The 14,627-nt window shown below is 51.8% G+C and overlaps 1 protein-coding gene across 1 annotated transcript in view; it reads left to right on the top strand.

The window, feature by feature from the left end:
- The window catches only part of MYO15A (myosin XVA), a 90,159-nt gene extending 76,041 nt beyond the window's left edge, over positions 1-14,118 (top strand). Inside the window, 5 exon segments of the mRNA XM_075069069.1 lie at positions 1,337-1,470; positions 3,237-3,370; positions 4,228-4,361; positions 5,342-5,482; positions 7,798-14,118. Of these exon segments, the coding sequence (XP_074925170.1) occupies positions 1,337-1,470; positions 3,237-3,370; positions 4,228-4,361; positions 5,342-5,482; positions 7,798-7,899 (645 nt within the window). The 3' untranslated portion in view covers positions 7,900-14,118.
- The last annotated feature ends 509 nt before the right edge of the window (positions 14,119-14,627 follow it).

Below are 14,627 nucleotides of genomic sequence, written 5' to 3'. Positions count from 1 at the left end.
AAGGGACTTGCCCAGAATCACAAAGAAATTCTGTGGCAGAGGCAGGGGTAGAATCCAGTTCTCCAAGGCAGCTTTCAACTGCTTTAACAGTGAGTTCCGCCTTTCTCTTCCTGCAGTCCCCTTTCTCGGTCACTACAGACCTTTTCACTTCTGCAGCAAATAAATCAGGATTCAACAAACAGCCTCCTTCATTACACAACCCTGACTCATCCCCAGGGGCAGATCCGTCCTGGGCATTGAATGAGGCAGGAGGCTTGTGGAAAGGATAAGATGTGACCGTGTAATTAACAACTGTATCATACTGTGCATGCACAAAGGAGCCACATTAAGGCTGCAAAGACCCCCTTAATTCCGGCACTTGCTTTTTCTTTTAGAGATTATTAGTAGTGTTTTATTATTTAAACTGTACTTTGTATTTATTTGTTGATTCTGGCATTCTCTAACTTGTATGCTTGACTTGGCAACCTTAACAATGTTCTTTGAATGTCATTTGCTGTGTGTGATTTACTTGGTTTATTGACAAGCAAACTGAAAAAACCCAGCAATTCCATTATGTGGCATCATACTGCCACCCGGGTGTGTCATCGGCAGGGCTGGAACCTTTAGATCCATCGCCCAGACCTCTGCCATGTGTGCTAATGGAGTTACTGGAGTCCAGCACTAGTAGGTTGTCATCTTCTGTATGGACCAGCACTAGAGGGGGTTGGGACTCTTAGCCAGAAGGTTTCATGGATATTTGCTGACAGTGGAGGAATGGTGAGACTCAGGAATCTTGGGTTCCATTCCAGCCTCTGGAGGGGTGTTCTCTAATGGGTGCAGCCTCTATGCCTATTTCCCTCAAGCTAGACTTCTGATGTCCCTTTCCCTCCAACAGGTCCACGTTCTTCTCCTTGCCCCACTGCGTCCCAGTTTCCTTGCCCAGCCAGTCCCAGAATTCCCCTAGTTCCTCTGCAGATCTTAGGTGCTCCCCTCTGCCCTGGGCATCCCTCCCTGACTCTTCAAAGTGTGTCCCCCAAAGAGTGGGTGTGTGGGTGTGTCTGCACAGTCCAAGACCGTGATTCAGGAAAGCATCTCTGTTCAGTACTTGTGCCCCCACGTGTCTCTTTGAAGTCTATGCAAAGTTACGTGCTTTGCCACAATCTGCATCGTGTGTTGTTATGCCGGGGCCCTCTCCATGGTATCTGACTGCCTGTATGTGTGTCAATGCATTCACACCAGGATGTGCGCTTCCTGGGCACGTCCCATGGAGCCCAACAGCTCCCAGATCAGCTCCCATTGACTCCTGATGAGAGAGTGTGACAAAGGCACGCCCGGCATGCTCTGTATCTTCTTTCAGGTCCTGCCTGATTATCTCAAGGGGCTTTTCAACATCCTACCTCCCCTGCAACCCAGCGAACAGCAGTGCCGGCAGGTCTCCAAACTCGCAGCCCTCCAGCACCGGGCCAAGGACAGCATGTACCTGCCCACCGTGTAGGTAGCCTGGGCGTGGTGGCGCTTGGGTGCTGCCCTGCTAATCACTGCTTGTATCCCATCCTGGTGTGTTTGCACCTTAGTGAGTAGGGAGCTCCGGCTAGTGGCTGGAGCAGAGCAGCCAGAACTCCTGGGTTCTGTTCCACACTTTGCTGCTTACTTGTCATGTGACCTTGGGCGAGTGACTTAGCCTCTCTCTGCCTAATGTTGCTCTAAAACATATGTGACATGTCCTGCCACCTCCCAGAGCTGTTTGGCTCCATTGTTTGCAGAGTGCCTCCAGGTCCTCGGCGGGCGCGTGCTATAGACAGACTAAGTGTCATCGGCATCGATATGACCTGACAGGCCACCCCGGAGTCTGTCTTCACTGCAGTCAGCACAGTGTCTTATCTGGGTGTTGCCCCTAACCCACCTCCCATCCACACACACACAACCTCTCAGCCGAGTCTAGTGGTCTGCGCAGGACATCCCCCCTGAGCTGTGCTTGCACAGAGAAATGGTTGCATGGAATGAGAAGATTCAAAATTCCGGTCTCAAATCAGAGCACTAACTATTCCTGTTGCGGTGAATTAAATCCCACATGTACTTGGGGGCTGGGGAATTCCTGGAATTTGAGTCACTACAAAAAATCTCCTGGAAGGTGAAGCTTTTAGAGGTGTGCAGAGAGCCTGCAGAATTGCTGCCCTGAGGGGAGAGGAGAGGTGGGAGACTTACTACCGCTTACATAAGACCTAAATGAGAAGAAAGATGAACTCATGTAGGAACTTCAGTTCCAGACCAAATGCCAAGGACTGAAGGGCTGTTGGCCTAAGGCTGCTTTGTGAACTTGGGTTTCCTGGTAGCAGTGACCTCGTTGATCAATTCCAAAATCCTCCAGTCTTATTAAACTGAGTGTGTAGCTGCGGTGGCCCTGCAATCTGATACATGTGGGTATGCCCTTGCAGAGCCCCACTGACATCAGGTGCCAGGCTCCATCTACACAGATCAGCTTGCAGGATCTGGGCCTAGGTTTGCAACATATTCAGCCTGAACTCAGTATATATGTGCTTATCTCTGGATGTCAAGCTGTAGGACCCTGCATGGAGGTGCAGAGCTGTTCTGCTGACTCTCCCTGGTAACCAGACCAGGTGAGTCTCATTAGTGCCACTGAGGAGCAGATCTGCTCTGCTGCAAGAGGCAGCTAGTGGGAAGGGCAGGAGTCCTGCAGGGGAAAACACTCATCAGCCTGCTCAGGAAGGAGGCCCCAATCCCTCAAAGACTTTTGCATGTGATTTAACTGGTTTCATAAAGCTAAGCATGTGTGTGGGTCTTTGCAGGATGGGGACCTATGCTCAGAAGCACACTCCTGCTGTACGGTTTTGTTATTTAATGGAGGCAGAGCTCCAGCTTGCGGGGGGGGAGGGGGGACGGGACTGAGGCTGGACAATACCCGTGATGAATGTGTTGCATTAGGAGTGTGGTGGGGAGTTCCCCCGTCACTGTGTGAGACCGATTCAGGGATGAGGGACTCCCCACTTCAGCAAGACACCATGGGACTTGCCAGTAAGGAGCTCTCCTGAGGGCTGAGCTCTGGCTGCTATTACTCAAGGAGGGGTCTTTGTCCTCCCACCCCCTGGTTCTCTGCTGCTCCGGTGCTCAGCACGTACCCCGAGCTGAGGGATGGGTGGGTAGCACTCTCCCGCAGTGAGCTTTCTATCCTGCGACATGGGCAGGGAGGCGTTTGCCTGGGGCTGGCTATGATCTTTCCCTGGGTCTCTCCCCCCCAGCCGCGAGGTGCAGGGCTACGTCCCGCCCCAGTTCTGCCAAGCACTGAAGGCTCAGTCGTGGCTCAACGCAGTGCTGCAGCATATGCCGCAGGTCCAGGCCCTGAGCGCCCACCAGGCCAGAGCTCAGTTCCTAGGTAAGCCTTCCTTTCACCAGGACTGGGGGCAAGCTCGCAAGGGAGCCGCTGCTGGGAGTCGGCCGAGCTGGGGATTGGGGGAGCGTGTTTAGATCAGAGGGGAACGTGGTCAAAGATGGGACAGGGCCAGGAGCGGAAACAGCTGAGTGCTGCCCTGATGTTGAGGGCCTTTGCAGTCACAGCTCTGGGTGGGTCTCGGCAGTGCTTCCCCACCCCCAGCAGGCACTTGCCATGTCCTCAGTGCTGCCTTGGGCATCCTGGCTTCTGTTCATTCATCAGCAATGCAAAATGTTGCTGCCCAGGCCGATTCCCAAGCCAGTGGCAGAGGGTAGGGAGGAAGCAGGAAGGGCTCTTGCTCTGGAAGTGTGTGCTGTGCTGGGTACCTGGCATGTCGAGGGAAGGGCGAGTTAGAGTCCCCCGGCCATGCCCCCCCACCCCCCCCATCCAGCAGGCTCAAGGAGCCCAGTTATCCCCCCTGACTCTCCATGGCTAGGCCCTGGCCTCTCCCGGCATAAACCCACACGAAGAGCCTCGTGGGAGACAACCTTCCCCCTCCGCTGGGGGCACGCGGGAGCCCAGAGGGGGCAGGGCTGTTTAGAAGGGGATGTGGCCAGATGCAATGATGGATCATCTCCCTCCCTTAGCAGCTTCCACCAGCAGGGCGGCAGGACCGAATGCTGCCTCCCCCTACTGGGCAGTGGCAGTGCTACCACCTGGCCCAATGGGGAGGATCTCCCTGTCCTGGTGGGGACCACCCTTTCCCTTGTGGGTATGTCCCAGCTGATCATCGTGGCTCAGCACCAGGGTCGGGTTCTGGGCAGGTCCCTGGTTTTGCTGACTGCATGTCGTCTCCGCAGGGCTCCTGAGCGCCTTCGCCATGTTCGGCTCTTCCTTCTTCTACATCCAGAGCTGCAGTAACAACGCCATCGTTTCGCCGTGCATCCTGGCCGTCAACCAGAACGGCCTCCACTTCCTCCACAAGGACACCCACGTAGGTGTGGGGGGCAGCAGGCCAGCCGCTCACCCGGTCCCTCCAGGAGGTGCTTGCTCCTGATGTGCAGGGCACAGTTGCAACCGGGGCCTGGTCTACGTGTGGGCTGGCTCTGGCTCAGAGAGCTACCTGCCAGCATGGTGAGGCTCCAGGAGAGCTCACTGGGCCTGGAAAGAGCCAAACTGCCCCTGCTCCTGCAGGTTTGGTCAAGGCCTGCTGGGAGTCCATCAGGAAAGGACAGAAGCATGTCGGCCAGGCCCATTGGCTGCCGGGTGACATCTGCCCTGGGAGGGCTGGATCCGAGAGTGGAACCCATCGGGACTGGCATCATGCAGGTTGGGAGCGGGGCCGTGTGCTCTAGTACATCGCAGAGAGGCCCCCTCCCCTCCCCTGGGCTCAGCTGTTTGCCTCATAATACGGCAGTGACCCACGTGTTAGACACATGAGCCTTCACTCTGTTGTGCACTGGATTCAGGTGATAGCTTAGTTCTGCTGTCGCTGTGACCCTGGGCATTGGACCAGGCTAGAGGGCTAACCCCAGTGGCCCAGAAAGGGCGGATGTCTGGTACATAGATTGCCCACCCCATTCTCGTCTGCCTTTCAGTGCAAAGCTATTGCCTCATGATATACGGCAATTTTTCCAAAGACTAATGGAGTTGTATTATTCAGGGGGCCCAAGGCAGGGATGGCTTGTGCTCCCCCGTCCCTCTGTCTGTATCCATCCTTTGTTTCCTGTCCTGTGCTTAGATTGGAATCTCTTTGGGGCAGGGGCTGTCCTGTGTTTCTGGGGTTGTACAGCATCTAGCACAGAGGAGTCCTGGTCCATGGCTTGGGCTCCTAGGCAGGATTGCAGTGCGAATGATAAATGACAGTAGCCAGGAAGGATGGGATGAACTGGTAGGAAGGAGCTCGCAGTCCATACATTGGGGCCGGGTCTCTGGTGGGGCGCACGTATGAAGGAGCTGCGCATCCATCCCCAGGAGGTGATTGTGAAGTTCTCGCTGAAGGAGATTCAGTCCACGAGGACCCAGCGGTCCACAGCTGGCTCCAGCTACCCCTATGTGGAGATCATGCTGGGAGACTTGATGTCACAGAGGATGACGCAGCTGCAGCTGGAGCAGGTACGGAGTGCAGTTAAGTAGCTTGCCTTTCCCCCTCTTTAAACCCCTCGGCCCTGCCTAGATTCAAGGCCTGGCGCAGGGTAATGCCAGGATGTGCTTAGGGCATGGGAGGGCCATGGCGAAGGCTCCCACGGTGTTACCACCTCCCCTGAATTTGCATGGCCATTTAGGCTCTTAGACTGTAATGTGACTCCTGATTGTTGGCTTCCCGGGGATTTGTGGGTCGAATGGCACTGCCGAGGCCCTGCTCCCCAGCCATGGGGCTGGCAGGATGCAGCTAGCCTTCCCGGTTCCCCTCTGCAGGGGGCAGGATCCCAGGAGCCCATCCCACCTTACCCCACCGCACAAAGCACCAGGGAGGGTTTCTGTGGCCTCTGGGAGCAGGGAGTGAAGGGTGTGGAGCTAGCTTACCCCCTCCCCACAGATGAGATGGGCAACATGGGCCCTGTGCACTGCACTTGTGAGACACCCTGAGCCCCTGTATTACAACACAGTAAAGACAGCAGTGTCCCCGGCCAGTGGGTTGGGGGAGCACCGAACCCCACCAGGGTGAGGCTCAGGGCAGGGAATGCAGGCAGGGCGCCTGTATCTCTTCAGGACAATACCCCCCCAGAGGATGCTCCATGTGACTCATCCCCTCCACAGCCCCCTTAATTCTCTCCTTGTCGCTTCTCTTCCTACTGTCTCCTTCTGGCTTCTTCACCTGGATCTCTGAAGCTAAACCTTCAGATGGTAGGTAGCCGCTGCCTCCCAGAGAGAATGCTCATGGGTTGTGTTTGGTGAGGGTACAGAAATACAGTAAAGCCAGCACCTTCCCCAGCCTGTCTCTTCCCGCACAAAAGTGCTTCCACACCACATACTCCGCATCGGCAAACTAAGAGACATCTTCAGACAAGTTAGGTGTGCAGCAGCACATGCAATGAGTGTGTGTTTGTGCTCAGCACGCTGCTCTGCATGTGCAGTTACCCACTTTTCACATGCAGTCCCGGTATCGCTGCACACAAACTAAGCACATCATTGCAAGGATTTCCTCATCACAAGGTTTGCTTTTTCCCTGCCTAACTTGCTTGGACAACCTGCGCATGGAGGCAGCTGCTTAAATACAAGGGAATCCAAGTGAAAAAAACTCAGGGTGCATCTGTGCTGCAGTTAGAGGTGGGATTGCAGCCTGTATGGTAGCTTTGATCAAAGCCAGCTTGAGAAACAACAGCAGTGAAGCTGTGACGACACAGACTCCAGCATGGACTACTTGCTCAAGTATCTACCCACAGACTTGGGCGGGGTTGTGCCACCCAGGCTGCTGCGGCTTCGCTGCTGGTGTTACTCAAGCTGGCTAGATTAAAGTTATCCCAGGCTGCAGTCAGAGCCCCCAATTGCAATCTAGACGTATCGAGTCTAAAACCCAATGAAATCCTGACTCTGCCAGATGCCCAGCTGGCCCAGCATGTCCAAAGTCTAATGCACCATTGCATTCTCCTTTTAACTGCAACATGAGGACCCAGTAAATCATCTACAGGTTTTTATTGCTGCTCGACTCCTGCAAGGAGCAATTTCTGTTCCTCTCTCCAGGATGCAGAGGGGAAGGTGGCCTCATGGTTTAAAGCCCAGGACTGAGAGGGAAGAAAACTGGGGCTCGTTATTACACCTTTCCGATGGTCTCGCTACCAGTGTTCGGAGCTGCTCAATGCCCTGCGTGACCAGGGCCGTGTTACATTAACTGCTTGGAATTTTGTAGCTCAGTGGCACTGCCAGATATGGGGGACGTGGGAGAAGCAGGGGCTGCTCTGGTGCTGCCTATTGTGATGGTTGGGCAAAGGGCACCTCCAGGCCAGCGGTTTGAGGGCGTTTCACAGAGAGTCCAATCAAATGCCAATGGGAGGCCACAGCAGAACAGTAACTAGAGGGAAGGACCAGCAGGGAGAGAAGCAGAAAATCGGAGAAGCCGGGTATTGGTAACCATTACAGGCTCAGGCCTGGGAAGTGCTCCCAGCAACAACAGTAGGCGTGGGTGGCGCTCAGCACCTGGCAGAAGGCGGTCAGCAGCTCTCAGGATTGGGCCCTGTGAGTACAACTGGCTCACACAGCATTGTGCCCCTGCAGGCAGGCACCATTTTCATTCCAATGCAACAAAACAGTGAGCCCAAAGGCAGCAGAGGCTCCTGCTTTACTGGGCGCAGGTACTTGGGAGGTGTATGCTGAGGGTTTGGCATTCGGCTTTCGCCACTGCGAGACTGGACGCCACACAACAAAATTTCAGCACGGGGGAACCCGAGTTAAAATGCTGTAATGCTGCATTCCTTCCCTTCCCTCTTTAGGGCCTAGAGTTGTGCTGCGTGATCGCCACCCACATGGAAAGTCTGTTGTACGCTCGCGAGAAGAGACTTACCCTCCCTCCCAGTGAGATTACGCTGCTCTGATCAGGCGTGTTACACACACACATGCTCGCACGCTCCCTCCCTAACAGCTACTTGAGTGAAAGCCAGCATGGAGATAAGCAAATATCTCTATGTCCTGGGAGAGGCAACGTAGACTAAATATAGACACCGATGGGACAGATTCCCAACTGGTTTGAGTCAGCATAGCCCCTCTGATTTCAGTGGCTGGGGCTGACGGACATCTGCTGAGGGGCTGGGGTGGGGGATTTACAGACCATATGTGAGGTCTGAGGCGTGAAGAGTGTGGGGAATGCAGTCTGGCCAGTTAACAGGTGAACACAGATGCCTTAATTTATATTTAATAACTGCCCTCCTGGACATAGGGCGTGACCTTTTTCCAGAATCAAGTGTATTTAATCCATTATTTTAGTAGCAACATATTAACAGATTGTCCTTGAGTAGGACATGCCCAGTTTTGCACATCTGCCTGTTCCAAGGACCCAGAAATCTAACTGCTCACGTGCTGCATACACCAGATGGCTTTTACTTGTGTTCGCTCCTGGTTTTTTGGTCTTGTTTGTCCTGTGAGCTAATTCTCGTTTTTATAAGTGTCACTGGGGCACCTGTATTTGTATACTGCTCTGTAGTGCTAGCCCTGTAAATGGCTTCCCGTTTTTGTAACTTTTTGCACTCAACGTTGCTTTGAGATTTTATTTTGTTTCTAATTTGTGCAAAATTAAAAATTCCTTTTAAGTCCAAAGCCACCTGTCATTTGGGTGTGCTGGGGAACTAAGTCCTTTCTCTTTCCTCAACCCAGGATTTGTGTAGAGCAGGGGTTCTCAAACTTCATCGCCCCCTTCTGACAACAAAAATTACTACAGGACCCCAGAGGAGGGGAACGAAGCCTGAGTCTGATGGAGCCCTGTCACCCCAGAGCAGGGCGCAAACCAAAACTCCATTTCCTCAGGCCCGGAGGCCAAAGACGAAGCCCTGCTGCCCAGGACTGAAGCCCTCGGGCAGGGGCTTTAGCTTTGGTCCCAGCAAGTCTAAGCCAGCCCTGGCGACCCCATTAAAATGAGGTCATGACCTACTTTGAGGTCTTGACCCTCAGTTTGACAACCGCTGGTGTAGAGCCAAGAGCAGAGCTTGCAGTCTAGTTTCAACTGCTTGCCAGTGAACCCTACTGTCAATGCCAGTCTGACCAACTCACAGACATTTATGCCAGGACAAGAGTGTTTATGGTTTACCCTAGGCTGTATCCTAAGACAAATGTGTGCCAGGACTAGACTATTTACAATCGTGTTCATTAACTGGCCGTCAGTTAACGCAGGTTAAAAGAGGCCCCCAAACTCTAGTCCGGACGGATCCCCACAGAACAGTGAAGCACTCGATGGTCATATTTGCACTCAGGTTCTGGTGATATTCGAGGATCGCTACAGCTTCTCTGCTGCTAGCAACAGAGGCGGCGCTAGCCTGGACCAGCCATAAGTGCTTTACCACCATGGCAACTAGGCCTTGAGAAAGGGCAGTTTCTACACTGCGATTCACTGAATCTATTCAAGCCCTTCATCTGAATCACTGCATTTCTTTACACGACAGATGATCATGTGGTTACGGCACAGGACCAGGAATCCGGGTTATGTTAGTGGCCCTCCCAGACTTTCCACGTGACTTTGGACATGTCCCCTAGGGATTACTGTGGCATTTAAAGCCGCATCCAAGCTGCAGCAATATCGCAAGTGTTTGCCAACTGAACCCCTGCCTTAATGTAAACGCAGAACTGAGACGAGCCTGGGTTGGTGACACGGCAGATAGTCTGCAAGGGACTCAGAGTTAAAGGCTGCCACAAACTCAGCGGAACCAGCATCAGCCAAAACGTTAACAGTGACTCCCACGAACTGAACCAGAGAGCTTTGTATAGCATGACCTCTACGTTCACCACGGACAGGCCTCACTGTATTCCGTGAGCAGCCAGGTGCCCTGGGAGTTCTGAAATTCCCACTAGGAGCCTAGCTGCCTCTTTAGGCACCTAATCCTGGCCCTAGGAGCTCATAAACCAGTGAGTTCCTTGAGGCCAACGCAGAGGCTCCAGTTTCATATCCTACTGTTGGCATAGAGTGGGGTGGGGTACGTTTGATTTGCTAGAGGCTGGGTGTGACAAGTGGAGTGGAACTCCCCCAAGGATGGGAGAGATGGAGAGTCTGAGCAGGGGCGCTGGCTCAGACCCAGCTCAAAAGCAAACCCCTATAGCACAGTCCTGGCAGCCTGGAAGGCAGGATGGGCTAGTGGGATGGGTGCTAGCATATGACTCAGGAAACCAAGGTTCAGTTCCTCATTTACCAAACTTCCTGCGTGATTTTGGGCAAGTCATTTAATCTGTCAGGGGGATAAAGCACTTCTGTGCCAGAGAGGGGTGTTGTGAGGAATTAGAGACTAGGAGGTGAGGTGCTCCAACACTACCGAGAAGAGGGCCAGCCAGGTACTCAGGTAGAGAGATTAGCTCTCTTCTCCAGCACCCTGAAAGGACCTGTCCAGCCTTGCTCCCACTGAAGTCCAGGACAAAGTTCTTATTGGTCTCAGGTGCAGCATTGGTCCCAAAATGTACTTTATGTCTGGTATGAAATTTGGGACCAGAATTGGAAGGGATAGGGTGTTGCCACAACTCAGGACACCAGCACATCACTGCAGGCACCTCCCCCAGGCTGGTTGGACTGTGCGGCCTTTTTGAAGGAGAGGATTGTTGCAGTGCTGGTTCACCCAGCCGCTGATAATCTCAACAAGTGAGACTGTTTGTTGGCAACTGCAGAGCGGAGCTAGTTTTGTACTCAACTTCTGTTGTGACTCACTGGCAGGAGAGGGATTGGATCCCCCAGGGTCTGTTCTCCTGCTTCCTGGTAAAGCAGCCCTGTGTATGGCCATGTGCTGGCGGGGACAGACTTCCATCCACTTCCCTGAGAGTTGGGGGGGCTGGACACAGTAAGCAGTGAAAGAGCAGAGCCGGGTAGGGAGCGAGCTCCCCCTTCTGTCCCCGCTCAGCTGCAATTGCTCACTGAGGAAATCTTTGTGTGTCTCTTTTCCCTTGTGTTTCTCCACCCCGCCCCCCCATCACCACAGACTGACCCTGCTCCTTTGGAGCAAGATGCCAGCCTTGAGAGCCAGATATGGTTGTCAGGTAAGCTGATCTTTCCTCTCGCTGGGGCTGAGACCACTGCTCCCACCAGCTGAGTTGTTTGGGTGCAAGCTTGCATCCTGCTCTCAGACCCCCTGTTGTTTGACAAGAGACAGCTGGGCTGACCCAACTGCTTACTAGGGATGTAAAATGTTAACCGGTAAGCACTAGTCTTACCGGTTAACCTGTCTTAACCGTTAACAGCTGGCCGACCGACCCCAGTAGCCCGTGTTAGTTGGAGCAGCCCCAGCCGCACCGCCTGGCCAGATCGGCCCCAGACGCACCGCTCGGCTAGATCGGCCCCAGCTGCACTGCACGGCCGGAGCAGCGCCGCCTGGCCAGATCAGGCCCAGATGGCCCTTTAATCAGTTAACCATTTAAATGAAATATTTGTAATCGTTTACATGTTTAACTTTTTAAATAGTATTTACATCCCTATTGCTTACGGTGAATCCTCGACTCACAGAACAGATCTCAGGACAAGTTCTGAAGCCACCTGCCTGGTACTGGTCTTCTGATCTCTCCCTAGGTCTCTGAAGTCACTTTTCTGGCCTGCTCAACCCTTACCATTGTCACTTCCCTTCCCATTAGGTATGGACAGTGAGGAGAGGATCTTAACCAGCCTTCTTCAGGGCAGATGGAGAAGGAAAATACTAGAGAAGGGTAGAATAAAGTCGCCCAAGAGAGGTTCTATTAGATGTTCAGCTGATGCTATACTTCACCCTAGCAGGCTGAGGAGAAGCAATCCATGACTCCTTGTAGCCCCTCGGAGTCAGTGCGCACACCATCCTAGTTCTCCTGTCTGTGTCCTAGTCCATCATCTCTGCAGTAGTCAGTGATGCTGATTAAGTGCTGCCTTCTCCTAAACATCACCACTTGTCCTTCTCCCATGTCTGTTAATTAATCGTTTACTATTCACGTAACATCCTTGCGTACAGCATGCCCAATCCAGCCTGCAAAAGGAGAGGAACCAAAACTGCAACATCATCCACCACTAGTGTAACTTTACACGGTGGTGCAAAAAGCTAGGACAAGAACTTGATCAAGTTCCTAGCCCAAATTCAGCCAGTGCTCGTTTTCTGTACATGATCCATGCCTCAGGATGGGTTCATTTAGAAGCAGGAAATTAATCTATTGACAGGTAATATTGTCAGAGTATAGTTCTGTCTTGTTTCCCAACTAGATTCCAGAGCATGGCTGTGCGCAATGAACAATAGCATATCATCTGGGTCTGGAGTCTACAGCTTTTATGGGAAGCCTGACCTATAAAATGTTCTATCTGAAGTGGGTTTTATCTCAATAGGTTTCAAAGTCGCTTTTCTCCACCAAGAGAAAGATTCCAAAAGTTTGACTTATAGCCCAGTTCCAAACTAGAACTGTTAAAGGTACGTTGTCTTGTTTGCGAGAATGAGGGCATCAATCAGAAGTTTCTCCAGGTTATTTTTAATTTTGTTGCTGGCAGAATGTCCAGCAACTGGTTGTTGGGGAACCTCCTGCCCCCTGAGACATCGGCTGTTTTTATAGGATTTTGGTGTCCAACTTTCTGGTCCCATCATGTCATCTCAAGGCCACCTCAAAACAGGTCTTGTGTGTGCGGAACTTTGATTTTTCTGGAGGGGAGTCACAGACACCAGTCCCCACAGTCTGCAAAACTCCAAATACTTTTGTCATTGCTGCCCTTAAGTGGCCTATTCCCAAAACTGATACTCACTGCAGATGACTTCATTCAAACCTGACTGGCCCAAGTTCCATGGCTCCAGTGTCAGCCTTGTACCTGATTTGTGCAAAGATCTTGGAGGAAGGCGTCGCAAGGCACAGTAAGTGGAGTTCGCAAACCGTAAGGCCAAGATGCCTCGCCTTCAGGTCAACAAGTCATTAGTGGGAAGAGGGACCTTCCAAAATCCCCAAGAGCAGCCACCTTCAGTTTGGCAGAGGAAGTCATGACATCAAGGGCCAGCCCACTCCTTTGATCAGTCTGCCCCTGCATCTGAAGGAGGGCTGTTAGCGACAAGTGCTGTGCCAGCAGCATATCACTGTCTGGCTCCATCACGGCAGCCCCAGCTCCTACTCTGAACGTTTAGGAGACTGCAACAGCTCCTAAACCCCTGGTCCCTCAAGTAGCTACTCTCTCTTCTTTCTGGTTTTGTCTTTTGTTTTTAACCAGCTGGCTGACGTCCTAGCTATTCAGCCTTTACACTGTTAGGGTATGCAAGTGAAAGCATGGCTGTGTGTGTGTGTGAACACCCAGAAAGTCCACATGGGACAAGTATCTGAAAGAAAAGTTCCCCAGGGTTAAACAGCTCTAAATATTGTCTCATAAAATTACTCGCTAGAATGTGATTGTCACCTGTAATTCTAGAAACTAATGGTTGTCAAACTGTGGTTTATCAAGAGTGTTTTGTTAGTCTGTGTTATAGGAGGGCAGAAGGAAAGGGTTAGTCACCAGGCAAAAATGGAAAGCTAAGAGGAAGATTTATAATTGGGTCTGAGGTTGTGGCTCAGCCTTTAGATCAGGGGTAGGCAACCTATGGCATGTGTGCCGAAGGTGGCACGCGAGCTGATTTTCAGTGGCACTCACTGCCCTGGTCCTGGCCACCGATCCAGGGCCTCTGCATTTTAATTTAATTTTTAATGAACCTTCTTAAACATTTTTTAAAACCTTATTTACTTTACATACAACAATAGTTTAGTTATCTATTATAGACTTACAGAAAGAGACCTTCTAAAAACATTAAAATGTGTTACTGGCACGCAAAACCTTAAATTAGAGTGAATAAATGAAGACTTGGCATGCCACTGCTGAAAGGTTGCCGACCCCTGGATTAGATAATAATTTGGTTTCCATATTAAGATCTTTAGCCAGCTCCAAGTTCCAGACTGGATGATTTTGGTAAAATCCTTTAATTGTAGAACCAAACCGGCAGCTACATCCTTGGAATCCTCTTTACAATTTGAAGGTGTTTGTTTTTTTTTATTAATTTGACCATTTAACTAATTTGATGATTTAACTTCAATCCAACACTGAGACTAATTTGTCGACTTGATATTGATTTGATAGCTCTGTTGCTTAACACAAGCTTAGCTTTGCGGATATGTTTTTTTGATTTAAGTTTTAAAGTAAACATTTGTAAAAAGATAGAGTCACATTTCTTTCAATGAGCAGAGTGAATCCAGGACTTTGGAAGACCTGGGAAGAGACCAGCTGGTCAACCTAAAAGTCACAGAGACCTACAAGCTTGACCTCTTCCCCCTAATTAGTTTTTGGTTCTCTGAGTCTGGGACAAGTCTTCAGATCAGCTGTGGAGCCTGCTGGGCGCAGCCAGGGCAGGAGAATTCTTCCCTGCCAAGGGGTAGGTGTGTGAATCATTTTCAGTCTAATCTTTATGGGGATGACAGTGCCGAGATGCCAATCCCTCCCCCTCAACTCTTTCTGGGCAACCACGCATGACTCAGTATCCAAATGCTACAGCCTGATTTACACAGGCCATTTACCTCCACCGCCCACCATGTACCGAACAAGCCACGCTGGAGGGGTAACTCAGTCAGACGTTCATCTCTCACCACCACCCCAGTGGAAGGCCTAACTCTACCGAGGGCGGGT

This window comes from Chelonoidis abingdonii, chromosome 9 (assembly GCF_003597395.2).
Source record: "Chelonoidis abingdonii isolate Lonesome George chromosome 9, CheloAbing_2.0, whole genome shotgun sequence".
Classification (NCBI taxonomy): Eukaryota; Metazoa; Chordata; order Testudines; family Testudinidae; genus Chelonoidis; species Chelonoidis abingdonii.
This window is presented reverse-complemented; position numbering and strand designations above follow the sequence as displayed.